We start from the raw sequence: 27,425 nt of genomic DNA, 5'->3' as shown, positions 1-27,425 counted from the left end.
ACACATCAGAGAATTTAAATGAGGATAGAACCTGATTATCAGACCCAGTCCCCTCATGTTGGAGATAAGGCCCCAAGGCCTTTCGGGCCTCACCATTTGTTGAAGGCTCTACAGGTATTTGGTACCTGCGCAATTGTTTGGGACAAACCTGTAGAAATCTGGACACTTGGGAATGAAGGTCTCAAAGGCCGTCTCCTTTTCTGGGCAGGGCTGGGAGACAATAAGATTCAGTGATCAGGAACTTGCCTCACTGATCTGCCTGGGGAGATTTATTGCCTCATGTGGATTATGCCAGGCACTGTGGGTGTGGGTATCATTTATAAGGAGAACATTCAAACTCCCACCAGTCTTCCTAAGTTTCATCCAAAGAGAATTCCAGTGGATGCTCATGAGCAATGCATGAGACTGATGCCAGTATTTTTCAAATTGGAGATTGGCCAAGAAATCACTTTAGTTAGGTGCAGGGCAGACTTTTTTTTTTTTTCTTCATTTTTTTAAGACATAGGCTAGAGTGGAAATTGTATTATGGGGTAAATGCAATTTCATGAAACAGTTTTCTAGCTGCAATTTTATATATAAAACTACTGGCTAGAAGCTTCCTCCTCATTTCCCATTCCTGGCCCCCAACAGTATTATTCCTAGCCCCTTTTTTAGGAAAATCCAATTCATCCCACAAATGCATATGGAATACCAAGCATGTTGGATACAGAGATGCCTATGACACAGGTTTTGTCCTTGAGGGACTCTCAATCCAGTGGGAAATTGCCTACAGTCCAGAGTAAAGGAGAAAATGAAGTGGGCAGAAGGTGGCAGAATACAGAGAAACAATTTGTGGGCAGTGGATAGGGAAGTTGGGGGAACTTCTGTTTTCTATTTATGATTTGAATTTGTTGCAAGGAGCATGTATCATTTTGGCAATTTTAAAAGCCCAGTAAAAATATAAAAATACAGGAATGAATAAATGAATAAAATGTAATATGAAAGTCCTGGCCTGAGGGAAGGAAAAGAAACATATTTAGGAGCAGTGCTACCAAACTTGGGCTCATTTAGTCCCTTTAGTACAATCCAAGGGTCTCTTGATCCCCATCTTAAAAATGGAGAAATCAAGACCCTAAGAAGTCAAGCACTATTGCCCCAATTCACCAGCTGGTAAGGGACAGAGCCCATGGCATTTCTGCTATAGCCTGTTTCCATTTGCCAGCTATGAAAAAGGGTTGGAAACTAGGGACAATGACTTCAAGAAGTTGTTCTTAAGCTTTTGTAAATACTCAGTGTTTTTTATCTTGCTCTTCCTTACTTTTCTCTGGTGATTAACAGTTAATCTCTTAACATAAAAAAGGGTCTTGGTGTTTTTGGAGGCAGAAGGAAAAGCTTGTTGGGGTAGCCAGTCTTGGGGACAGGGCTCTCCAGTGCAGGAGGGGAGGAGGAAAGCAGAAAGGGGAGTAGGCAGGGCCCTGGAGCTCAGCCCCTCTCACACCTGTGCTTGCCTGGGACTCTTCACAGGGGCCCTGCTCTCCCCAGGAGGACTTGCCTTCTGGGTTGTCAAGTCTCTCAGATCTGAGTGACAGGCTTCCCACTTTCCCACTTGCCAGCCTTTGCAGCCTGAACCTGCATGCACCATGACAACCCCTGTCACCTCCAGCAGCACTACCTGCACCCCAGCCTCCTTTGTTCCCTTACCACAGAGCCCCAAGGGGTCCAGATGGTCTTGTTTAGTCCCTGATGATCTCCCTTGGCCTCTCTTCTCTATCATCCTCTATAGACTTTCTGTCTCGCAGGGAAAGGGAAGGGAAAGAACTCGAAGACAGCAGCTAGAGTTGGATGCAGATACACAGTGGGGCTAATGAAATCTGAGTGTCCTCTAAAAATCCCTGCCTTGTCATGTCCTTCACCATCATGGTTACTGATCATGTTCATTGAGCTCTTACCAGGTGCCAGGCATCATCTGACTCAATACTCCAGAATGTCCCAGAGTCCCAGGTTACACAGGCAATCCATGGCCAAGCCAGCCCCACAGTGTGCCTCCTGAGCTGTGCCTGAACCCCTATGGTGAGGCATCCTCCCTCCTGTGGTCCTGTCCCAAAGGAGAACAATTTGTCCTATGGCCATGGAGCTTTGAAACCTACCCAATTAATACAAACGCTTCCTCCCCTTTGTTCTTCTGGCATTCTACTTCCTGTCACAGGCACATCCTATTATTGGCCTGAATCCGTTGTTCTGATGCTTTCATCCCCTCCTCTGGCTTAATGAGGTGTCTGTCTCAGGTAGAAAATGATACCAGGTCCTCATGTCCCCACTTGTTGGGGTGACCTGAGTTGAGATTTGAGCCACGGTACCATCTCAGCTACCCCCATGCTTGCTCTGTCCCTCTGTGGAGGGATGACTGCCCCTTCTTTCCCAAGACAATTTAATAGCACAGATATAACTTGAAAATGCTCAGGGTTATTGCAGATTTGCAGAGAGCTGGTGAACAGGCCACTGCATGTATTGATGTGGCCCCTCCCTCACTCTGAAAATTGCTCCCAACCAGGCTTTTGAATCCCAGGGCCCACAGCATCCTCCAAGGGACTTGGGGGGGCATGGCAGCCCTCAGGCTCTGAGCTCCACCAGTAGATGGGCTGCTTATCTGGCAGCAGCTCCTCATCCTGGACACCCAAATGTTGAAGACGACTAAGAAAACAGCCTGGGAGGATCACAGCCTGAGGAGTGGAACAGGAGATCCCAGGTTACTATTTAGGACCTTGTTCTTCATTGGATTCTTAGGGTCAGCACATTGCCAGGTACAAAATAAGGGGCAATAGACTTTTAATCCTGTCTCCCTGCACAGGACCAGAAAGGAGTGCTCTCCGGGAGGTGTAGACATGCTGCCATAGGGCCCAGAAAGAACCTGTCAGGTCCCAAAGTCATGAGTGGAGTGCTCTGTGATGCTCAGAAGTCAGGTACCAGACCCCTCTGAGAAAGAACTTCCCCAAACTCCTTACTTGCAACTGGAGATAATTCAGGGGAGTAAGGGCTTCCACCCTGCAGCAGAGAAACAGGTCTGACCCCCAAAGTAGACAGACTTCTCATTTGCACATCTCTTTCTGCACTTCTCACAGCCTGGTTCACAGAAGCCACACATTTGTCCAGGCTTCCTGATTCTTCACACAGATAGACCTCCATCTCCATGTTGTCCCCACCAATCTGTGGGAGAGGTTTTTCAACTCTGCAGATGAGAAAAGTTTAAATGCCCTAACCAGAGATAAAAGCCTAGCAGGAGAGGTACCTGGGTGGCTCAGTTGGTTGAAGATCTGACTCTTGGTTTTGGCTCAGGTCATGATCTCCCAGTTTGTGGGCTGGAGCCCCACATTAGACTCTGTACTGGCAGTACGGAGCCTGCTTGGATTCCCTCTCTCTGCCCCTTCCCTGCTCACTCGCTAGATAGATAGATAGGAACAAATTTTAGGGGGGGGGGGAAAGCCTGGCAGGAAATGAACCTGGACTCCAGTCTGGACCTCAAATAGCTCCTCTGACACTTTCTGAGTTACACTGCTTTTAATTTTTTTCGAGAGATTCTTGTCTTCGCTGCCAGATTGAAGGCTCTGGGTGGGCAACAAGGTATTTCATTTCTTTACTTTGTTGATTCTGTTCTATTCACTTAAGTACGGATGTGAATGCAATTGTGGATGGGTGGAATTAAATGAACTTTAGCAGAGACTAACTCTTCTTACCAGATTCCCACTTAAACCCAGGTATCTCAAAAGCTTTTTTTTTCCCCTTCCCTTTGTTGACTTCTCTTATTGGACTCAGTGCATATACAGGGAGCTTCTGAGTTTGACAGTTTGTAAAGGGCAAAATAAAAATAGCCGATTGGTCAATAATAGAATGGTAAAGTCTCTAAGTACCATGGGAAGGGTGTTTCCAGCTGGCTGGAAAAAGATGAAGTGAGGTGGACAAAAGCCTCTCTGAAAGCTGGGCTTGCTCTGAGGTGATGCAGGTGGCTCATCCTGTATCGGTGGAGAAGGGAGGGAACAGCCAGTCCAAGGTTCTGCTTTCTGTTTTTGCTCTGTCTTGGCTAGTGCCCATCCGGGGGCTCCTGCTCCTTACAAAAGTGGCCAGCTAGAAACACTGTAGAATATGAAGTGAGGTGCCTACCTGAAAGGGACTGCTTCAGGCTGGCCTAGTATGTACAACACTATAGGATTGTTCCTCTCTGGGCTCTTTCCGGCTGGTATTGATTGTTGCTTTTATTGGCAAACAGTATACCACAACAAAAATAAACACATGTGTTTGTGCAGGGAGAGAGTAAAATGGATTCTGTGTCTCCAGGGTTGGGAAAAAAACTTGCTCTGAGACCCAGTGGTCAACCTGGTACCCGATTCCCTATTTTGTGCACCTCTGCAATTATTGTGAGGTTGTTTGTCTGTCTGTCTCCTTCCCCCTAACAGGGCAGGCGGCTGCGGTCTTCCCCACACCTCCTGAGTGCTTGGTGCTCAATTCATAGTCGCTAACTGACACCAAGGTAGGGCCATCCAGGAAGTAGTCATTTCAGGGCTAGGCCTGGTGCCACACCTCTCAGCTCATTTTCACATGCGTCTGCCCCAGCTAGCCAGTCACCACCACAATTTGGGGTTAGGGGTTTGGTCTGGAAGGGCAGGCAACAACAACATCAGCTACACAGAACATTCAGAATTGTCCTGTCCTGTTCAATGCCTAGGCCAAGTGTTCCCATAAGCTTAGTGAGATGGTGCCGCCTTGTCATTCTTACTCCCGTTTTATAGATATAGAAACCTGGTCTGAGAGACACTCCAATGTGCCTTACCAGTCACACAAGCCTGTTCTTAAAATAGCAATCTGGAGGGACTCCAACTTGTGCCTAGATTCAATTTCTTCATCTGTTAAATGGAAAAATAACACTACCTCTTAGTGTTGTGCAAAGGATTAAATAAATATTATGCATGTGTGTTTACTTGCTTATTGTCTGCTCTAGACTGTAAACTCCAGGGGGCAGGGGCTTTGGTTTATTCACCGCTATATTGTCAGAGTCTGGAACAAGATGCCTGGCACATAGGAGGGACTCAACATTTGCGTCCTAAAAGGAAACGACCTGAGATAAGACTAGGACGGACCCTGGCCCTTCTTTCTGCGGGTACAATCTATATCTTCAGTTTCCCAGATTCTCTTCCAACCAGGCAGCCACTGGCCAAAGGATGTCTCAGACTGGGGGCAGGGCCGTGGAACCTACTTCTGGCTTTGGGACAAGGTCATCAAAACCCTCAAGAGTGCAGAGGCCACAAAAGTCTTCAAGGGGCAGTCTGCAAGGCTGAAAGGCCTGTAGGCCTCTCAGGCCTCAGCCCTCAGGTTCTCCTTTTCTTTTTTCTTTTTGTATCAGTAAAAGCATTTTTCTCGCCCGAGCACAACGTGGTACTGCTTCCGAGGTTCCAGCAAAGAGCAATCCCCCCCAGACCCCCTCCCCCCCCCCCCCCAAGAAAGCGCCAGGGCTCTGGGGAAAGAGCCGAGCATGCGAAGCCCGTCTAGGTTGCGGCAGAGGAGCGGCGAGACCAGGAGCGCAAGCCTCGGCAGCAGGAGAGCGGGCCGCGCGTACAACCCGTGAGCAGAAAGGCCCGCGGGAATGGCCGCGCGAGGAGAAGGGCGGGGCGAGCGTCCGCCCGCGGCTCCCGCGCTCAGGCGCAGCTCCACCTTAAGCGCGGGACCCCCTTAAGGGCGGGCACCGGAGCCGCGCTTCCAGAGGCGGGGTCTCCCATGCAAATAAGGGGCGTGGGTCGGCGGGGCGGGGCGGGAGGGGCGCTGACCTGACGTCAGGCCTGCGGCCCGGGCAGTTGGCTCGGCGGCGGCGAAGCGGCAGGAGCAGCGGCGGGAGCGGGGCCGCGCAGCGGGGCGCGGGGAGCGGCGGCGGCCGAGCCGGAGCAACATGGCGCCGGTGGGCGGGGGCGGGCGCCGGGGCGGCGGGCCGGCCCGAGGGCGCCTCCTCCTGGCGACGCTGCTGCTGCTGGTGCTGCTGTGGGCGCGGGGGGCCCGGGGTCAGAGCGACCCCCAGCGGGGCGCGATCCTGGGCATGAGGCTGGCGAGCTGTAACAAATCGTGTGGGATGAATCCGGATGGCATCATCTTCGTGTCCGAGGGCAGTACGGTGAACCTGAGGCTGTACGGCCAGAGGCTGGGCTCCATCTCCAGCAACCTGATCTCCTTCACCGAGGTGGACAACTCCGAGGCCACTCACAACTCCACCAACTGCCCCGAGCTCACCAAGGACCTGGTCGTCCAGCAGCTGGTCAACGTGAGTCGAGGGAACACGTCCGGGATGCTGGTGGTGCTCACTAAGTTCCTCCGGAGGAGCGAGAACATGAAACTGTATGCACTGTGCACCCGGGCTGGGGTGGACGGGCCCTGGCAGAGGTGGACCGATAAGGACTCGCTGCTCTTCATGGTGGAGGAGGCTGGGAGGTTCCTGCCCCTCTGGCTGCACATCCTCCTCATTATGGTGCTGCTGGTGCTGTCGGGCATATTTTCTGGTCTCAACCTGGGGCTTATGGCCCTGGACCCCATGGAGCTGCGCATCGTGCAGAACTGTGGCACCCAGAAGGAAAGGCGCTATGCCCGGAAGATCGAGCCCATTCGGCGCAAGGGCAACTACTTACTCTGCTCGCTGCTCCTGGGAAACGTGCTGGTCAACACCTCCCTCACCATCCTTCTAGACATCCTCATTGGGTCTGGACTCATGGCGGTGGCCTCCTCCACCATTGGCATTGTCATCTTTGGGGAGATTGTACCTCAGGCCTTGTGCTCCCGACACGGGCTGGCAGTGGGTGCCAATACTATCATTCTCACCAAATTCTTTATGCTTCTCACCTTCCCCCTCAGTTTCCCCATTAGCAAGCTCCTGGATTTTGTTTTGGGCCAGGAGATTCGCACTGTTTACAATCGGGAGAAGCTGATGGAGATGTTGAAGGTAACAGAGCCCTATAATGATCTGGTGAAAGAGGAGCTAAATATGATCCAGGGTGCCCTGGAGCTACGGACCAAGACCGTGGAGGACATCATGACCCAGCTCCAAGACTGCTTCATGATCCGCAGTGATGCCATCCTGGACTTCAACACCATGTCAGAGATTATGGAAAGTGGCTATACCCGCATCCCCGTGTTTGAAGATGAGCAGTCCAATATTGTAGATATTCTCTATGTCAAAGACTTGGCCTTCGTGGACCCTGATGACTGCACCCCCCTCAAGACCATCACCCGCTTCTATAACCATCCAGTGCATTTTGTCTTCCACGACACCAAGTTGGATGCCATGCTGGAGGAGTTCAAGAAGGGTAAGGCCTGATGCTCGCCCTCTCCGTTAACTGTCTTTGTGACACCTCTCATTCACTTGCCTGTTTTGTGTCTGCTGGTCTTAGTGTTTTTGTGTGACTCTTTTCCTTTGCCCATCACTTCCTGTGCCTCTGAGGTGAATGGTATTTGGGACAGCAGGAACATTTCCTAAGCGTGTGCTGTCTGCCAGCTACTGTGCTTTGTGCTTCAGGTGAATCAGAGCTGAGACACACTCGTGCACTTGGAGGGATAGAGCAAGGCCTCAGGGAGCAATTGAAGCAGGACAGAGTAAGGCTAATGCCTTAAAAGAGGCCACGGACATTAGAGTGTGGAGCCCCACATCTGAGTGGGCTGAGGTGGGGAAGGGGCTGGGGACCTGGGAAAACCTTCACATGGGAGGAAGCATTTGAGGAGAGCCTGAAGATATGGGGAGACGTGGTACTTGAGGCACGGGAAACCCCATGAGTTGCAGAGCACCTGATTGGGGTGGCAAAGGATGTGCTTGTGGCCCAGCAGATGGTCCTGTTGAGCTGGGTATAGGCTCAGCCGCTCAGTGGTCAGGGGGAGAGGCTGAGTCATCTGGGGCCTTTGGAAGAGCCTGCAGTCAGGGCAGTAAGTTTGCTTGGAGCTTGGAGCTTTCGGAAGTTTTGAGCAAGAGTGATGTTACTGGAGCTCCTAGCCCACAGAAGCCGAATTGGGAGGTCTCTGGTTTGCTCCCCACTCAGAACAGTGCCAAGTAAAGCTTTCGACTACTCAGCAGAAGCAAGCACATCAAGTTTTGGTTATTGTTCTGTCTTTTTGCAGGCACCAAACATAAGCTTCCCTCCTGTGGTCTGAGAATCTTCAGCTGGCCTTGCAGTGCCTTGTGTTTTTTTCTCACATGGGTTCTTGGCCAGTTCTCAGGTAGTTAGAGAGGCACTTGGAAGTTTTACTCACCAGCCTCAAAGCTCAGGACACACACCCCTTTCCTTACTTCCAACAAAACTTTTCCTCCCACTTCTGCCACCCAGAAGCCCTCAGTGGCAGTAAACAAGCCAATTATGGAGTAAAACCCTCCTAGGCCAAAGGGAATGAGGAGGCAGAAAGGGAAGCTCTTCATAAAGGAATGGGGGAAGGGACCAGGGATTTTGCTTCCTTTCCCCATAGGTAGAGCTCCTGCTGGCTGAGGCAGCCTGCCAGTTTAGGGCTGGGAGCACCTTCGGCACTCAAGCAGGGAGCAAGCCTCAGACGCTTGTCAGTCTATTATTTCATGAGAGTTGGGGAGAGCCTGGAACTGGCTAGGTCAGTGGTGGAGGGTGGGATTGGTAGGAGGAGGCCCTGCCAGGTTTAGTCTTAAAAGATGCTCTCTGGTCAGGGCCAGAGTGGGAGATTGGTACCCTCCCTTCATCAGTTTGAGAGAGTGACTCGTAGCATCAGATCTGAGAAGGACTTGAGTAACATGAGTCCAAGTGGGAGACAGTCTGGTAAGGTGGCTTCATTGCAGAGGGACTGAAGGGACATCTGGTGGTGATGGCACAGTGTGGGGGGGGAGCTTTGCAGGTCCAGGCCCTAGAACCTGTTTGTCCCAGGTAGCTGAGCCTGAAGAAGAGCAGTGAGGATTTGTGCCCCACCTTCACCCTGCAGCCTCTTGGCCCTGAGGACTTCTCCCATGTTGCTTGGTGAGGAACCTGGTTGGGACTCACCAGGGCGGCTTCCTGCTCACCACCTCTATGGTCCTTGGGACTGTTGCTGGTGACACACCCTACAAGCACGTTTGCATCGTTCATCTCGAGTCTGGAAACAGCCAGTGTGGATTGGCTGGGCTGGGCTTCCCAGCCCCTGATCGGCAGGGTTCAGCTCTTGTCTGGTGGGAGCTTCCTGGGGTTGGCAGGACCATCTTTGGACTCATCACGTAAAAAAAGTATGACTTCAGGAAGCTGGGAACATAGAGCTAGCATCTTTCGGCCCAGAGCTCTGCTGAGTGGAACTCTCCAGATGTACATTTTAGTTCACTAGACCTTACTTAACAGGGGCCAGTGGTCTGAACCTGAGCCCCAGCCCTCACCCTAGCCCTGGAGGGGGTGCTGCTAATTCCATGGAAATGCAGGCACAGTCTACCCAGTGCAGCATGAAGCCCTGGAGATGTGAGTGTGATATGATGGTCACTCCTAATGGACACATCCTCGGGTTTTGTGGTTCCGTCCTAACTCATTGCCACTCTGGGCTGCCGCCAATATGGCCTCTCCAAAATCTTTCCATCTGGCATTTACCTGTGAAGTCTGAGGCCCTCTAGGACACGGAAACACTTTGCATTTGCACCTTAAAAGATTTTCTTTACAAATCTGATGTTTGGAAGGCTTCTTTTTTAGCTAAGAAAAACCCAGTGAGGAAGCTTAACGTGGCCAGCATTGTCGGCAGCATCAAAACAAGAGCTGGGTGCCTGCCAAGTGTGGTCAGGCATCTGCCTGAGGGTCTTTCTCATGCTTCAGTAGACTCTTCAGCATCTCCAAGTTGGGTGAGGGCCCAACTCTGACCTCTGCCAGAGTCTTTCTGCTCTGAGTGTAATCCTGTTTTAAGGTCATTTTGTCTCCTTGTTCCCCAACATTATGAGTTCTGTGTGGGTAGGGATCATGCCTTATTAGTGTTTTCACCACTTAGTACCTGGCAAAGAGATGGGTCTGTAGTAAATGTTTGTTAAGTGAATGAATGAATGAATGAATGAATGAACAACTAATGAATGACTGACTATCTGGCAAACCCTGCTGGCCTTCTTACTGTTCCTTGAAGACACCAGGACACTCCCACACTAGGGCCTTTGCCCTGGCTGTTCTTCAGGCTGGAATGTTTTTCCCCAAACGTTACATGCCTCACTGTCTCCCCTCCCTCCTGTCTGCTTCAACTTTACCTTCTCAATGAGGCTTTCCTGTTGTCCCATTTGAAACTATAACCTTCCATCCTCCTTGACCTTCCTGATCTCTGCCACCCTGTGCTAATGTTTCGTTTTTTATAGCATAAATCACTTTCTAACAACTCCGTAATTTACAGATTTACTATGCTATTTATTGTCTGTCTCCTTCTGTTAGAATATAAGTTCCAAAGAGCAGAGCTCTTTGTTTCGGTCACTGGTGTATCCCTAGGCCCTAGAATGGTTCTTGGCACATAGTAAGACATCTCAATAAAAAGTCATGGAATGAATGAATGACCTGTTAGATTTGAGACAGAATTGTCCCCAGTCCATAGGTATTAGAATTTTGAGGAGCTGGATAAGGGATAAAGTAAAATGCGTGTTGTGCTGTTATCCAGGGGACTTGATATTTCTAGTTGCATCAAGACAGGAGGAGCTCCTACAGTAACATATAATGGTTCACGGACTGAGAAGCTGAGAAGCAGAGTTTGGGGTCCTTTTATTTATTTATTTATTTATTTTTAATGTTTATTTTTGAGAGAGAGACACAGAGCGTGAGCAGGGAGAGAGGCGGAGAGGGAGACACAGAATCAGAAGCAAGCTTCAGGCTTCGAGCTGTCAGCACAAGAGCCCGATGCGGTGGTTGAACTCACAAACTGCAAGATCATGACCTGAGCTTAACTGGTCAGATGCTTAACTGACTCAGCCACCCAGGCGCCTCATGGGGTCCTTTTTTTTTTTTAATATTTATTTATTTTTGAGAGAGAGACAGACAGAGTGCGAGCAGGGGAGGGGCAGAGAGTGAGAAGCAGGCTCCAGGCTCTGAGCTGGCAGCACAGAGCCCAATGTGGGGCTCCATCCCACAAGCCGTGAGATCATGACCTGAGCTGAAGCTAGACGCTCAACCAGCTGAGCCACCCCGGTGCCCAGAGTCTGGGGTCTTGAATGTGATGCATGGTTCCCCTTTCCTGTGCTTCAGTTTCTCTGAATAAGCAGTTTTTGGCCGTTGGGAGTATACATACATAGCTTCACTCATTAGTGTGAGTCATGAAGATGCTCCTACACACTTAAGACAGGCTTGAGAAGTTAGTTGCAGACATGAGGCTGAGCTTCCCTTAGAGACTAAGGTAGAAGGTTACAGCTTCTCAGCTGCTCTGCCTCCCAACTCAAGGCATTTATCATTAGATATTTATTGAACCTCATACTGTCTGTGCAAGACATGGGGCTAGGTGCTGCAGGACGTCAGGAGTAAGACTATGATTGGTTAGAGCTATAAGGCCACTGAGAGGCTCATGCCATTTGAACCTTGGTCCTTTGACTTAAACCGACTTAAACCTCGACACTTGCCTACAACTGTTTGCAGTAGTGGGTGTTGTGGTTGGCTTTGTCTACAGCTTGAGATCTTAGAACAGCGGCTCCCTGGGCTACTCCTGGCCCAGTTGCGTTTTTCCTTTACCAAAGATCCTCTCAGACCCTGGAGGCAAAGTGACGAATAAGCTCTCCCAAATCAGTCAGAAACTCCAGCCCCACAATGAAGCTCACCTTTCAGCCTTCTCCCGTCCTTTCCCTCTGTGATATTCCTGCCCTTTTCAGACACTGTGCTCATTTGTAGGCATCTTATCTTTCCCCACCTACTTTATAACCATCTAGCCCCCTGTAAAGACTTGGGTTTAAACTCCACCCACCCTGGTCACCGACCCATGAGATGACTTTGGACCTATTACTGACCTTGTAGAAAGTTACTGGGCATATGTATTGAAGAGAAAAACAGCTAGAAATATTTTCATTAAAAACTCCTCCCATGTTTCCATCTGTGCCACAACACACTTCTCCCACGTACGTTTTTCTTCCTGCAACAACTTTATTAAGAAAAAAACACTGCATAATTTTGCCTTTACTTTTGGTTCCTACCATCTGACACACTTTAAGTACCTTATTTCTCCTTGTTTCCTGGTTTGTTCCTTTGTTGCAATAAACATCTAATTTTTTGAGGCCTATGTGTCAGACACGGTGCTTGCTGTTGGGAATCAGAGAGGACTAAAACAGTGCTGTTGACAGAACTCGCAGTCTACCAGGGACACAGACAGGTAAATGAAGCTTACTATGCACAGTTCTGGTAGGTGCAGTGGGGCCAAGGAAGGTCTAGGCCTACGAGATGCTTCTGAAGTCAGAATAACAGGACTCAGTGATCATTTTGGAGATGTTGGGAGTCAGAGCCAGGAAGTAGTTGTGAACATCTGAGGTTTCTAGCTTGGGATACAGATGGATGATGTTGTCATTTAACAGAAGTGGGAAGAGGAGGAAGCAAAGACAGTTTGGAGAATTGGGGGTGGTGGTAGTGGTAAAGTGATGTGACCCTTGATTGGACTCCTTTGTGCTCACCAGAGCTGCTCACACTTGAACGTGCACCTGAACTGCCTGGACATTTTGTTAAAATGCAGAGTTGAACTCAGTGGGTCTGGGGTATGGCCTAAGAGGCTGTATTTCTTTTCTTTTCTTTTTTTTAATGTTTATTTTTCAAAGAGACAGACAGAGCACAAGCAGGGGAGGGGAAGAGAGAGATAGGGAGACACAGAATCCGAACCAGGCTCCAGGCTCTCAGCTGTCAGCACAGAGCCCGATGTGGGGCTCGAGCCCACTGACCATGAGATATCATGACCCGAGCCAAAGCTGGGTGCTTGATGGACAGAGCCACCCAAGTGCTCCTAAGAGCCTGTATTTCTGACAGGCTCTCAGATGATGGCCATTGCTGGTCTGGGACCACATGGAGCAGTGTGAGGGTACAGTCCATCCAGGCAAGTGTGCAGGTGAAAGTGCTTAGGTGGGGGCACTTGGGAGGGAGGCCAGAACCAGGGTTAAAGGTTTGGAAGTCATCTGAGAGCAGGCAGAACATGCAGAGCATGTAGAAGCTCAGTTAAAGTGACTCCTTGGAGAGATGAAAAAGAGCCAGGCAGGCGTGGTTTTGGGACCCTCCTGGGGAAACCAGATAGGGTGACAGCCAAGCATAGACTGGGGATGGGACAGTTAAGTCATAAGGTGCTGGGAGAGGACAGCCTCAAGAATGGAGAGCTGGGGGATCTGGGTGGCTTTGTCAGTTAAGCGTCCGACTCTTGATTTTGGCTCAGGTCATATCTCACAGTCATGAGATCGAACCCCGTGTCAGGTTCTGCGCTGACAGCACAGAGCCTGCTTGGGATTCTCTCTCTCTCTCCCTCTCTCTCTACCTTTCCCAGCTTGTGCTCTCTCTCTCAAAATAAATAAACATTAAAAAAAAAAAAAAAGTGGAGAGCAAAGTCAGCTACACACCTGGTCTCTCATAGCTCCACCTGGAAATAGTCTCCAGCTGAGCTGGTGATTTGATCTTGAGAAGCTGCCAGGGAGCAAGTGTATCTGAGACGGTGACAGGAGCCGCCTGTTAGGGCAACGGTGCCAGCGGGGCAGCTGACAAAACACTGGCCGGGCTCCTCCTCACTTTCTCTTTGGTCAGGTGCTTGTGGGCATGGAGCATGGCCACCATGGATAGGGAGGTATGGTGCTGGCCGGCAGGCAGCTGCACATCTCCCCGTCACTGGCATCCTACAGCCTGTAGGCCAGGCTCCATAGGGAAGCCAGGACTGACGGCAGTTTCTTCAGCCTCTTGACAGATCACTTCCCACAGCTCTTACTTGTGTACTGGAAGGCACTGCCTTTTGTCTAAGCCCTACGAGCTTAGATCGTACCAATCTAACATGCTGGTGTTTGCTTTTCAAAAGTCCTATATTTTCAGTTAGAAAGCCCAGTCCCAGAGTTTCCCTGAACACCTCTGGTCAGGACAGGGGGTATTGAACAGATGCTTAAATAGATGAGTGCACAGAAACACACAAGCACAGGACTGTGTCCTATAGGAGAATGGGTAAGGGGCAGGGCCTTTGGGGAAGCTGATGCCTTTCTTATCAGTAGAAGTCTGGGAAGGCATTCCAAAGGAGGTGGCATTCTAGCTGGATCCTCAAAGGTGCATAAGATGCAACATTTCCCCACTTCTGTGCCTCTTATTATGGGAGATTTTGGACGAAACCACAGAATGAGAGATGAGTGTATTTGTCATTGATGCCAACTTAGGGTAAAACTGCTTCTGCAAATTGTGATCGCTCCTCAGCCCTTTCCATGGATGTGAGAGTTCAGGAATTTCCCAGAGGCGCCTGAGACGGCCCTCAGCTAGGAGGATGGGGTGTAGCTGTCGGGAGCTGTTGCTGCTATTTGATCCAGCTGCCTGCTCTCCTTCTCTGAGCCGCTCTGTCTGCTGTCCAGTACAGCTGCCCTGTGACGAGATGCTCGCCCATTCTGTCCCTCAGGTTACCCCTGTTGTCACGCCTGAGTGTGCCAAGACATCCTGTCATAAAAGGCTTTGTGGCTACATAAAGGACTCCTGGCCCACTTCATAAACTGGAGTCTGGACTCCTCAGTCTATTCCTGTTCCATTTTTTTATGTGATTTTCTTTTTATTAGTGGTTATTATAAACCAGATACATCTTATCGTCAGAACTTTAGGAAACACAGAAAAATCTAAACAAAACAACCCATGAACCTGTGATCTGGAGAGAACTACTTTTTAATATTTTGATTTGTTATAATAATCTTTTTAGAAATGTACTCTAAAAATCATGTCACAAGCAGCAAGATCAAAACCATTTTCTTTTTTTTTTTTTCTTTTTCTTTTGTGTGTGTGTCGGGGTGGGGGGTGGGCCGGGAGCTGAAACTTTACTTGCCCCAAACCCCATCCTTCCTGCCAAAACCATTTTCATTTTTATAGCCATGTAAACTTTCCCATTAGCTGGTCATATGTATTTTCACATGGAAACCATTGTCTACATACAATTTTGTGCCCTGCTTTTTGGAACCCAGTTTAGATTGGTTCTTCTGATTGCTCCTCCTGTAAGACATGAAATCTCTTTTTATCCCTGGGATTCTTGGGAGGAGTATCTTGGAGGATTTCCACAGACTGAGGGCTGGGCAGCACTGTGTGGCTGAAGAAAAGGTGAGCCCAGAGGGCTGGGGTGTGCAGCTGCCAGGTTGGTGTGTGTGTGTGTGTGTGTGTGTGTGTGTTTAGCTGCCAGCCTGTTTTGCTGGGGGTTAAACCTGGTGTTGCTGGAGCATTCCCCAGAGGTTATAGTCAGAGTTGCTTCCATGCTGCAGGGCTGATTTACTGTGACCTGGGCAGGGTTCTTGAAAGACTGGTTTCCCCAGGCTCTCTGGACCGCCTAGTCTCTGGCCAGCAGGCAGCCAGGAGCCTCGGTTGGAAGGAGGCTCCATGCCCCCCATCCCAGTCAGTCTTACTCCCACACACACTCATTCCTCCCCCCGCCAAATACACATAGGACAGGCTCACAACACACACACACACACACACACACACACCCCACACACACCTCTGCCTCCACATGGACATGCTTAAACACACACCCCCTTCCTTACACAAGGGGGCAGATTCACTCATCCCTCCATGCAGGCTCTCACACACATACACATACACATGAATGCACACATGCGCAGTCACCTGGAGTCCTGCTTTTTTTTTTTTTTTTTTAAGTTTATTTTGAGAGAGAAAGAGAAATTCTAAGCAGTCTCTGCACTGTCAGCACTGAGCCTGATGTGGGACTTGAACTCATGAACCATGAGATCATAACCTGAGTAGAAATCAAGAGTCAGATGCTTAACCGGCTGAGCCACCCAAGATGCCCCAGGAGTCCTGCTTTAAAATTAGTTCATCTAGGGGCGCCTGGGTGGCGCAGTCGGTTAAGCGTCCGACTTCAGCCGGGTCACGATCTCGCGGTCCGTGAGTTCGAGCCCCGCATCAGGCTCTGGGCTGATGGCTCGGAGCCTGGAGCCTGTTTCCGATTCTGTGTCTCCCTCTCTCTCTGCCCCTCCCCCATTCATGCTCTGTCTCTGTCCCCCCAAAAATAAATAAACGTTGAAAAAATAAAATAAAATAAAATAAAATTAGTTCATCTAGGGTCACCTGGGTGGCTCAGTCAGGTGGTTAAGTGTCCAACTTCAGCTTAAGTCATGAACTCACAGTCCACGAGTTTGAGCCCCGCAAACCCCATGTCAGGCTCTGTGCTGACAGCTCAGAACCTGGAGCCTGCCTTGGATTGCTGTGTCTCCCTCTCTCTCTGCACCTCCCCCACTCACACTCTGTCTGTCTGTCTTTCTCTCTCAGAAATAAACATTAAAAAAAATTTTTTTTAATTAGTCCATCTCTCATCACACTTTCCTAAGTTGTTTTTTTTTTTTTAAAGGATTTTTATTTATTTTTTTAGAGACAGAGTAAGCATGAGCAGGAGAGGGGCAGAGGGAAACAGAGAATCCCAAGCAGGCTCCGTGCTTAGGGTGGAGCCCCATTTGGGGTTAGATGCCACGACCCTGGGATCACAACCTGAGCCAAAATCAAGAGTCATGTGCTCAACCGACTGAGCCACCCAGGCACACCTAAAGATTTTTACTTTTTTAAGTAATCTCCACACCTAACATGGAGCTCAAACTCACAATCCCAAGATCGAGTCACATGCTGTACCGACTAAGCCAGCCAGGCACCCCCCTAAGAGTAAGGTTAAAAAGTGAGTAGATCTGGGGCTCCTGGGTGGCTCAGTCAGTTAAGTGTCCGACTTCACCTCAGGTTATGATCTCGTGGTTCGTGAGTTCAAGCCCCACATCGGGCTCTGTGCTGACAGCTTAGAGCCTGGAGCCTGCTTCAGATTCTCTGTCTCCCTCTCTGTCTCTGCCCCTCCTCTGCTCGTGCTCTCTCTCTCTCTCTCCCTCTCAAAAATAAATAAACATTAAAAAATAAATAAATAAAAAGTGTGTAAAGTGAGTAAATCTACAGTGGAGTTTATTTCATGAAAGGCCCAAAATAGTCACTGACTCTTAGTCTCAGGAGTTTCTCTTTGGTTGCTGGTGATTTGGTTGTCCATGTTAATGACAGTATCCAACTCAGAGGGTTGTGGTGAGGACTGAATGAGGTAAGGCATGTAAACTGCTTAGCTCAGTGCCTGGCACCATTGTCATCATGCAATAAATGTTAGCTATTTTAAAAATTATTGTTATTACTATCCAAAGGTGCCCCAGTTGGCACGGACACCAACTTGGGCTGTGGTGGTTCTCATATACTGGCTCAGGTGGCAGGCTGCCCCACTGTCCGGGTGTGGTGCCTTTCTTGGAATTCTGAATACATTGAGGTCAAAAGAGCCCACTACATAATTACATGCTAATTCAGATACTGTCTTATCTGGGCCCCTAGTGCATATCTTAAGGGTAACAGATGCCAGAGCTTAAGGAAAAAAATATATGGAAGAGAAACTTCAAATTGGGGGAGATTCTTCTCATTTACTGAATTATTTGTTTCTCTAAAGTTGGAGAACGTTAAGCCTGCCATCCTGATTGCCAGCACATTTGGCGCTCCAACCGTGGGAGTTTAATCTGAGGATCCAGGAAACCAGGCAGGTCAAGGGGCAGGGCCACATTTCTCAGTTGCACCTCTACTTGGGTTGTTTCATGTCAGGATTCACCTGTTGCCTGCTCCCTCCCTGGTGTCCCAGTTAGGGAGAGAAGAGGTTATGCTAGAAAAGCAGCAGAGAGTAGAGGGGTATCTAAGAGAGCAGAGCCTCCCCATGAAGCCGAATCTCCCCAGAAATGCCCCAGACCCAGATCTCTGGAAAAAGGTTAAGTATGAGCAGAGAGCAGAAAGAAGGAAGAAATGCCTTCATTAATGGTTAACCTTTATTAAATACTTAATTAATCCTCCAAATGCTATAGATGGGAACTGAGGCTCAGAGAGGCTAAGAATCTTTTCCAGACTGTATGACAACTAACTGGCAACTGCAGCTGTTCCCTTCCAGAGGCCAAGCTCTTAAGCCCTGTTCCATGTCACTTTTCAGTAAGATCATGGATACTAAGAAAAAGATGACAAGATTGGGATATTCCAATAACTCGAGGCTGGAAAATTTACTGTTAGTTCTAGATTTAAAAAGACAAAAAAAAATTTTTTTTAATGTTTATTTATTTCTGAGGGGTGTGTGGAGGGGAAAAAAGAGATGGGGACAGAAGATCTGAAGCAGGCTCTGTATGACAGCAGAGAGCCCAATGCAAGGCGCTTGAACCCATGAACCGTGAGTTCATGACCTGAGCCAAAATCAGACACTTGACCAACTGAGCCACCCAAGCACCCTGTTCTAGGTGGTTTTTTTGTTTGTTTGTTTGTTTGTTTGTTTTAATTGAGATACAGTTGGACACTTGGATGGCTCAGTTGGTTAAGTGTCCGACTTAGGCTCAGGTCATGATCTCACCATTCATGAGTTTAGAGACCCACTTCGGGCCCTGTGCTGACAGCTCAGAGCCTGGAGCCTCTTTGGATTCTGTGTCTTCCTCTCTCTCTTGGCCCCTCCCCTGCTCACACTCTGTCTCTGTCTCTGTCTCTGTCTCAAAATAAATTAACATTAAAACAAAACAAGATAAAAAAATTTAAAAATTTGAGATACAGCTCACATATACCATTGTGAGTTTCAGGTGTACAGCATAATGATTCCATATTTTTATAAATGTTTGCCACAGTAAGTCGAGTTAACTACATCCATCACTTACCACACAGAGATAAAACATTTCTTTCTCTCAGCACAAGAGATGACAACTTTTAAGATCTACTCTCTTGGCAAATTTCAAATATATGATACAGTATTGTTAACTATAGTCATTGTGCTGGAAATTACATCCCTAGAACTTATTTATCTTGTAACTGGAAGTTTGTACCTTTTGACCACCTTCTCCCATTTCTCTCACCTTCCATCTCCTGCCTCTGGCAACCACCTAGATATGTTTTAAAGTAAACTTTTCATTGAAGCAAAGTGCATAAATCATAAATGTATAACTTGATAGTTTTTCACAAAGGAATACCTCTGTGTCACTGCCACTGAGCTCGGGAGATAGAACATTATCAACACCCTAGAAGACTCTTGCCATGTACCCTCCCAATCACTGCTCCTGTCCCCCCAATCATGATGGTTTAATTTTTTCTGTTTCTGAACTTTTATAAGTGAATCATCCAGTATGTGTCTTTTGTGTCTGGCTCCTGCTCAACATAAAGGTTATGAGTTTCATCCATGTTGTATGGAGCTCATTCCTTTTTATTGCTACATAGTATTCCATGATAGAAATATACTGTGATGTTGATGGACATTTGGGTTGTTTCCAATTTGGAACTATTTAAATAAGGCCACTAACAGGCATCTGGATGGCTCAGTTGTTCAAGCCTCTGACTTCGGCTCAGGTCATGATCTCACCGTTCGTAAGTTTGAGCCCCACATTGGGCTCTGTGCTGACATCTCAGAGCCTGGAGCCTGCTTCGGATTCTGTGTCTCCCTCTCTCTGTCCCTCCCCTGCTTGCACTCTGTCTCTCTCTCAAAAATAAATAAAACATTTAAAAAAAAATTTAAATAAGGCCACTAAAAATGTTCTTGTTCATGTCTTTTGGTGATGTTATGTAGGCATTTCTGTTGGGAATATACCTAAGTGTGGAATTGCCAGGACATAGCATAGGCACAGATAAGACACTTTCCCAGAATGCTCTTACAAGTTTACACTCCTGTCCCAACTCTGATATTGTCATCTAGGTAGGTGTGTGGTAGTATTTCATTGTGATTTTATGATACATTTCTCTAGTGACTGATGATGTTGAACACATTTTCACATACTAATAAACATATGGGTTAGTGCCTTTCATATCCTGTTTAAGATTCTTTGCCTGTACACAAGTTAGGAAGCTTGTGTCCTGTGTTATTTTCTAGAGCTATAATGTTTCCTTTTCACGCTTAGAGCTGTAATCCTTCTGGAATTTGTTTTTGTTCCTGAAGTATTACAGTTTGAATCTTTTTTAAAATCCGTACGGGTTATCTAGCTGTTCCAGTACCGCTGTTGGAAAAACTGTCCTTCCCCACTGAGCTGTGGTATATATATGTATGGGTCTGTCCCTGGACTCTCATATTCCATTGGTCTCTGTCTTTTCTTGTTCAATACCACATTGACATAATTGCAGTAGTTTTCTAATATGTTTTGATATTTGGTAATAATTATTCTTTCTTGGTTCTTCTTTAAGATTATCTTGACTGTTCTTTAGCCTTTTTCCTAGGAATTTAATGGAATTGCACTGAATCTATAGATCAACTTGAAGACTTGACATCTTTATAACGATGAATCTTCCAATCCATAAACGTGGTTACCCCTCCATTTGTTTTATAGCCTATTGATTTCTTTCAATAATTTTTTGTCGTTTTCTTTGTTGAAGTCTTACACATCTTAGATGTATTCCTAAGTATTTTGTGATCTTAAATGGTGTCTTTAAAATTGTGTTTTCTAAAATGTTTGTTGCAAATTGTTCTGCCTGGGGGGTGTGCTGCAATTCAATTCTGATGGTAACCACCTGGAGTTAGCATTAGACCACGCCCCCGACACCTCCCTCACAGCCACCCACATGCTGCCCTTACTTCAGATGCCAGTCATAAGTCAGGTCTCCCCTCCCCCACTGCCCCTGACTGGCTATAAATTTAGGGTTCCCATGACGACCCCCCCTCTCAGGTTTGATGATACACTAGAATGACTCCTAGAATTCAGGGAAGTGCTACACTTACGATTACAGTTTTATTTGAAAGGATACACCTAGAGTGAGGTCTGGAACAGGAACAGGCTTGGATGCGGAGCTTCCGTGGCCTGGCCGCATTGAGTTAGGGTGTGTCACCCTCCGGGCACATCAATGTGTTTTATGAATTAGAAGCTCCACTGAGCTTTGGGGTCCAGAGGGTTGGGTTTGTTTGTTTGTTTGTTTGTTTGTTTTTTTCCTCTCCTACCCTCCCTGAGGGTGTGGTCCAGAATTTTTATCAGGATTTCATTACCTGGGTATGATTGATTAAGTTATTGGCCACGTGATTGGACTCAGTCTCTAGCCCGCTGCCTTCCCTGGAAGGCAGGACACCTGAAAGTTCTGACCCTCTAATGCTTGGTTTTACTGGTGACCAGCCCTGCCTTGAAGCTACCTAGGGGCCCACCTGGAGTTGGTCATCAGAATAACAAAGCCACTTCTATTTACTCAGGAAATTCCAAGAGTTTTTGAATCTCACTTTGGGAAGCCAGAGTCCAAGACCAGATATGTTCTTCTTTTTTTATTATGTTTATTTATTTTTGAGAGAGAGAGAGAGAGAGATCTGGCCTGTGTACATGAGCAGGGGAGGGCAGAGAGAGAGAGGGAGAGAGAGAATCCCAAGCAGGCTCCGTGCTGTCAGCACAGAGCTGGACACAGGGCCCAAACACACGAATCGTGAGATTGTGATCTGAGCCAAAGTCGGAAGCTCAACTGACTGAGCCATCGAGGCGCCCCCAGATGTATTCTTTATAATATAACACGAGTATGGATGGTTTTTGTATAGTGACCTTGAATCCATTGGCCTTGCTAAATTTACTCATTAATCCTAATAGTTTATTTTAAGTTCTTTTGGATTGTTTGCACACATAATTATGTTGCCTGTGAACAATGGCAGTTTTATTTACTTCTTGCTAAACCTTCTACATTTTATATCTTGTTCTTAATTTCATTGGCTAGGACATCTAGGAGTGTGCTGAACTGGTGACAGGGGCATCCTTGCCTCATTCTAGGTCTCGGGAAAACTTTCCAAATTTATCATTAGATATGATTTTGCTGTAGTTCTTAGGTAGAGTTCCTTTATCAGATCAAAAAAGTGTCCTTTCTTTTCTAGTTTGCTAAGAGTTTTTATAATAAGTAGATGTTGAATTTTATCAAGTGCTTTTTAAATATATGTTGAGGTGATTGCATGATGTATCTTCTTTATTCTGAATTACACTGATTGAGTTTTGAATGTTCACCCATAAACATTTATTGCATAACTGGACTAAACCTCACTTAGTCATGATGTATGATCCTTTCCACACATCATTGGATTTGATTTGCCAATATCTTTATTTAGAATTTTGGCACCTGTGTTCATGAGAGAGAGAGGTCTAGAACTGTTTTTTTCAGCCAGTAAACAAACTACCAGGGAGGAAGATTTATAAGATTATCTCAGATATTTCTATTAGGGTTTTTATTTTTGTTTTGTGGCAGGGAGAAGAATTGTTTGGTAATTAAGTCCTTTTTCCTCTTCTAAGTAATAGTCCAGTTTGGGTGAACAAGTTTGAATATACCAAGTAATATTCCTGCCCTCTTCCTCCCCCTCCCCTGCTTCTACTTGTAACAGAATGAGCCCCGCATCAAATGTTGCTGCAGTTTTTCTCCCTCTTCGGGTTTTGATGTGAGGTCGAGGATGATTTTTATAGTTCGTAAACATTTGGACATGGTGTATGGTTACCAGTTACTGGCAAGGGTTCACCAAGGGAGAAAAAATGCTTTTTGTGTGTGTGTGTGTGTGTGTGTGAATGGGATAGGATTGCTAGGTTAGTAAAGTTAGAAAGCTAGCCCCGGGTTTAATGTATCTTGATGTCAGTCAGCTAAGCATTTAACAGAATTTCCTATATCTTCATGACTAACATGGGGCATGTGGGCTCATTGATAATAGTCCATCTTTTAGATTGATTTGACTGTAGGTTATTAGCTGGTTGCACAAACAGGGACAAAGAACAGGTGCCTCACAAGGCAAGGAGAGGTATGATAAGGAAGGGGCTCCTTCTGGGTGGGGGGGCTGGAGTGGGAGGCCAGATGGCCCTAGAGTAACAGGGGACAAGGCCAGAGGTGCTACTGAGAAAAGACGACTAGTGGAAAGAGGGAGAAGCAGTTTGCTCTAAGGGTCCAAAGTCGAAAGGAGGCTGGTGGTGCTGACAGATGGCTGGGAACCTCCTTGGCACCCCCTGATCGCTTGCCCCTGCCTTCCCACACTCAGGGAGGTATTGTCAGCTGGGCCAGCATTTTCTCTCCACTTCATTTTCTTCTGCTGCACAAAATAGCTCTAGTTCTGTGTATTCCTCCCTGCCTTCTGAACTGTCCCTGGCTGAGGCGTCCAGGAGAGATTTCCACATCTCCAAGACAAAGACATCAGCATTAGATCTGACCTCACTTCTCAAGTAACTTTAAGAAACTTAAAAGAAAATTAAAAAAACCTATATTTTGACCCAGTGATTCTCCTTCTAGAAACCTGAGGGAGACAGATATAACCAAGTATATTTATTGCGAGGATTCTCGTAATGGCAAAAAAAAAGGGGGGGGAGAAGGAAGGGCACAATTTAAGAGCCCAGTGGGTATTGGGGTTATGCACACATGTGTACAGTGAAATAATATGCAGTCTTTGAATTTTTAAAAATATTTTTACAACATGGGAAAATACAAAGAATGTGAAGTATTTACAAATTATTTAATTTCATTTAGTATTTCATTTTATTTTTTATTATTTTTAAAAAAAATTTTTTTTTTTCAACGTTTATTTATTTTTGGGACAGAGAGAGACAGAGCATGAATGGGGGGGGGGCAGAGAGAGAGGGAGACACAGAATCGGAAACAGGCTCCAGGCTCTGAGCCATCAGTCCAGAGCCCAACGTGGGGCTCGAACTCACGGACTGCGAGATCGTGACCTGGCTGAAGTCGGACGCTTAACCGACTGCACCACCCAGGCGCCCCTCATTTAGTATTTCATTTTAAAAGACCAAACAAAATACTTAGTTAACAGCAGTTGTCTTTGGAAGACAGGATTATAAGTGATCTTAATGTCTTTTTTTGCACTTTTGTTACCAATAGCAAAAAAAAAAAAAGTGTATTTATGTATATACATACATATATATATATATATATATATATTAGGTGTAAAAATGATTATAAGAAAATTGGGAAATTAGAACATTTGATGTTGATGATCTTAAGAAATTACATATTGAGGTGTGGTATTGCATTCTATTGTGTTTTGCTTTTTAAAAAGAGTCTTTATCTTTTAGAGATACTAACTGAAATGCCTGTAACATTTATAGATGTTTACAGATAAAATCTGAGATTTGCTTCAAAATAAGCCAGTGAAGTGGGTAGGAGGAAAGAGGAAACAAGATTGGCTGGAGTAGTTGGAGTTGTTAATTGTTTAGGTTAGGTGAAGGGCCCTGAGGGTGTAATTACATTATTTCCTGTACTTTTGTAGATGCCTGATATTTTCCATCATAAAAGGTTAAAAAATTAGAGACTGCTGGCTAAATGAAAAATCAAAAGCATGAAGACCTGTCACAGGACCAGTCTTAGGGTCTACTGATATCCTCCTGTCAACGTCTTCACCCCTGGGTGCTTGGGTTAAAAGGAGAAGGCTATTGGGGTGCCTGGGTGGCTCAGTACGTTAAGCGTCCAACTTCAGCTCAGGTCACCATCTCGCTGTTCCTGGGTTTGAGCCCTGTGTGTTCAGCTCTGTGTGCCAACAGCTCAGAGCCTGGAGCCTGCTTCAGGTTCTGTCTCCTCTCATTGCTCCTCCCCCGCGTGCTCTCTCTCTCTCTCTCTCTCTCTCTCTCTGTCTCTCAAAAATAAACATTAAAAAAATTTTTTTTAATTAAAAAAGAAAGTAGAAGGCAATTTAGAGAAACCCCATTTCTGAATCCCACCTTGCTTTACCCCCCCTCACAGTGTGATCCTGGACAGGACTTCCCTGAGCCTCAGTTTCCTCCCATGAATAGTAGGAGATGTGCGAGGGAGAGTGCCTGAGAACATGCTCACCCCCACTGCTCCATAGCTGGGGGCAGGTAGACCCTGAGATGGGAGACACCCCAGTATCTACCATCAGAAGGGGCAACTAAGGTCTGGCCATCTTTTTTTTTTTTCAACGTTTATTTTTATTTTTGGGACAGAGAGAGACAGAGCATGAACGGGAGAGGGGCAGAGAGAGAGGGAGACACAGAATCGGAAACAGGGTCCAGGCTCTGAGCCATCAGCCCAGAGCCTGACACAGGGCTCGAACTCACGGACCGCGAGATCGTGACCTGGCTGAAGTCGGATGCTTAACCGACTGCGCCACCCAGGCGCCCCAAGGTCTGGGCATCTTTACAGGGCTATAGAGGGAGCTCTTCAAACTTTTTTGTTCATGCCACCCTATTAGAAAACAGTTTAAAAAAAGAATTTTTTTTTTAATGTTTATTCAGCTTTGAGAGAGAGAGAGACAGAATGTGAGCAAGTACAGGGCAGAGACAGAGGAAGACACAGAATCCAAAGCAGGCTCCAGGCTCTGAGCTGTCAGCACAGAGGTCGATGCGGGGCCCAAACCCACAAACCGTGAGATCATGACCTGAGCCGAAGTCGGACACTTAACCGACTGAGCCACCCAGGCAGTCCGAGAAAACAGTTTTTTAAAAATGTTTATTTATTTTGAAAGAGAGAGAGCAAGTAAGGAAGGAGCAGAGAAAGAGGAAGAGAGAATCCCCTCCACATGGGGCTCATGCCCTGAGGTGAAATAAAGATGCTTGGGGTGCCTGGGTAGCTCAGTTTGTTAAGCATCCGACTTCAACTCAGGTCATGATCTTGCAGTTCTTGGGTTTGAGCCCCACATCATGGCGCTGTGCTAACAGCTCGGAGCCTGGAGCCTGCTTCAGATTCTGTGTCTCCTTCTCTTTCTGCCTCTTGCCTGCTCACACTCTTTCTGTCTCTCTCTCTCTCTCTCTCTCTCTCTCTAAGATGAGTAAACAGTTAAAAAAAAAATTAAAAACAAAAAAAGAGTTGGATGCTTAACAGACTGAGCCACCTAGGCACCCCTAGAAAAAAAGTTTTTAAAAATTTCTACCTCTATTCATACAAGAATTATATATGTATACTGTTTTACTAATACATATATATTATAAAACAGACACAAAAATTTTTAAAGAAGATGAAATAACAATTATTTAAAAATGTTATTATTTAAATATACACATTTAAATTTTAAATTAAATATTATTTTAAAATGTTTCTACTTCATGTTATCTCTAACACATACCTTATATACTTTCTCATGGGACAAAGTACTCTCGGTACAGCGATTCATCATTACAGACAGTGGCTCTAAGTCTGCGTTTCAAATAGTTTTCTTGACAATTTTGATTATTTTGGCCAAGCACTCCTCAACTCCCCCGGTACTTGTGTTCCCCCTGCTGACTGACAAAGGGCTGGCAGGGGGAGGAGAGGGCCAGCTCTGGCCTTTGTAGGTGCCCTGCTTACTTTATTCATGTTCCCTTCACTCTGGAATTTCCTTGCATGGGTCTTGTAAAGCGACTGTCCATTGTGTGAGCATTGATTTGGTTAAAAGTGCTCAACAGAATCTGTAAACCTGTGTCCTTGGGCATACCTCATTTGAAACTCCTCTCGCTTTGCTGGAGAGCAATTGAGTGAGGCTGAGGGCTCCTTCCCGCGGGGGCCGGCTGCTCGCCACCTGCTCAGGGCCCACTGTCAGTCTGTGTATAAACGAAAGCTAAAGTTGCTTATTTATTTTGGATTACAAGTAAATGTGAACGAAAGGGGGATGAATACTCCTTTTGGAGACCCTGTTCTAGAAAGTCCCAGATGGGCTGTGGCTCTCTTCTGTGTGTACTCTCAGTGTCTGGCTGTGTTGTCTTGCTCAGGATAGCTGGGCAAGTCTCCTGGTAAGTCTCTAGAAATGCTTTTTTGTTTTGGCAAGTGGGCTGCAGTGTCTCCGTTTTCATTTCTCTTTTCCATGTGGCTGTACTCCTGTCACTTTTCCTTTTTTTTTTTTTCCTGCTTCACTCAGTTTTTTCCTTTTTGTCTTGCTGTCCATTTTCCTTTTCCTTTTAAAAACATAACCAGCTATAACGACTGTATTTATTGAATGGCTTCCTTATTGGGCACTAGGCACTAAGGAATGAATCAAGAAGCACCGGGTATAACTTGTGCTGGCAAGAATGGAAACTGGGAGCCCTACTAGGGAGGGCAGTGTGGAGATTTCGGTCAGATCTTCCAGTGCACGAACCCTCTGACCTAGTGGCTCCACAGCTGTACGTACATCGAGATCTCACATGGATCGAACGGTGGAGCACAGGGATTTTCATTGCAGTTTTGTTCGTGGTATAAGAAACTGGAAACAGTCGTGGGTCCGTCAGCAGAAGAGAGAGGGTTAAATCCCCCCTAGCATCCACCAGTGGAACCCTCCACAGGGGAGGCAAAGTGACTGGGCTCCAGGGACATCGCTGTGTGTAAAACCCAAGGTGCAGAAAGACGTACATTGTGTTTATAATTAAAATGTAAAAATAGGGGCGCCTG

At 46.8% G+C, this 27,425-nt stretch overlaps 2 protein-coding genes across 5 annotated transcripts in view; one reads left to right on the top strand and one right to left on the bottom strand.

Annotated features, from left to right (window-relative positions):
- LMAN2L (lectin, mannose binding 2 like) overlaps positions 1–3,070 on the bottom strand; it is a 92,993-nt gene extending 89,923 nt beyond the window's left edge. The window contains exon 1 of the mRNA XM_047851837.1: positions 2,982–3,070. The gene's annotated coding sequence lies outside the window, so the exon portion shown is untranslated. The remainder of the gene's footprint in view (positions 1–2,981) is intronic.
- Positions 3,071–5,879: 2,809 nt separating this feature from the next.
- The window catches only part of CNNM4 (cyclin and CBS domain divalent metal cation transport mediator 4), a 41,003-nt gene continuing 19,457 nt past the window's right edge, over positions 5,880–27,425 (top strand). For all 4 annotated transcript variants that reach the window (XR_007150745.1, XM_047851819.1, XM_047851818.1 and 1 more), the window contains exon 1: positions 5,880–7,313. Coding sequence is in view for 3 of the 4 variants with exons in the window: in XM_047851819.1 (XP_047707775.1) it covers positions 5,912–7,313 (1,402 nt within the window). In the remaining variant the exon portion in view is untranslated. The remainder of the gene's footprint in view (positions 7,314–27,425) is intronic.

This window comes from Prionailurus viverrinus, chromosome A3, assembly GCF_022837055.1.
Source record: "Prionailurus viverrinus isolate Anna chromosome A3, UM_Priviv_1.0, whole genome shotgun sequence".
Classification (NCBI taxonomy): domain Eukaryota; kingdom Metazoa; phylum Chordata; class Mammalia; order Carnivora; family Felidae; genus Prionailurus; species Prionailurus viverrinus.
Note: the sequence above shows the minus strand (reverse complement) of the source record. Positions and strands in the feature narration are given on the sequence as shown.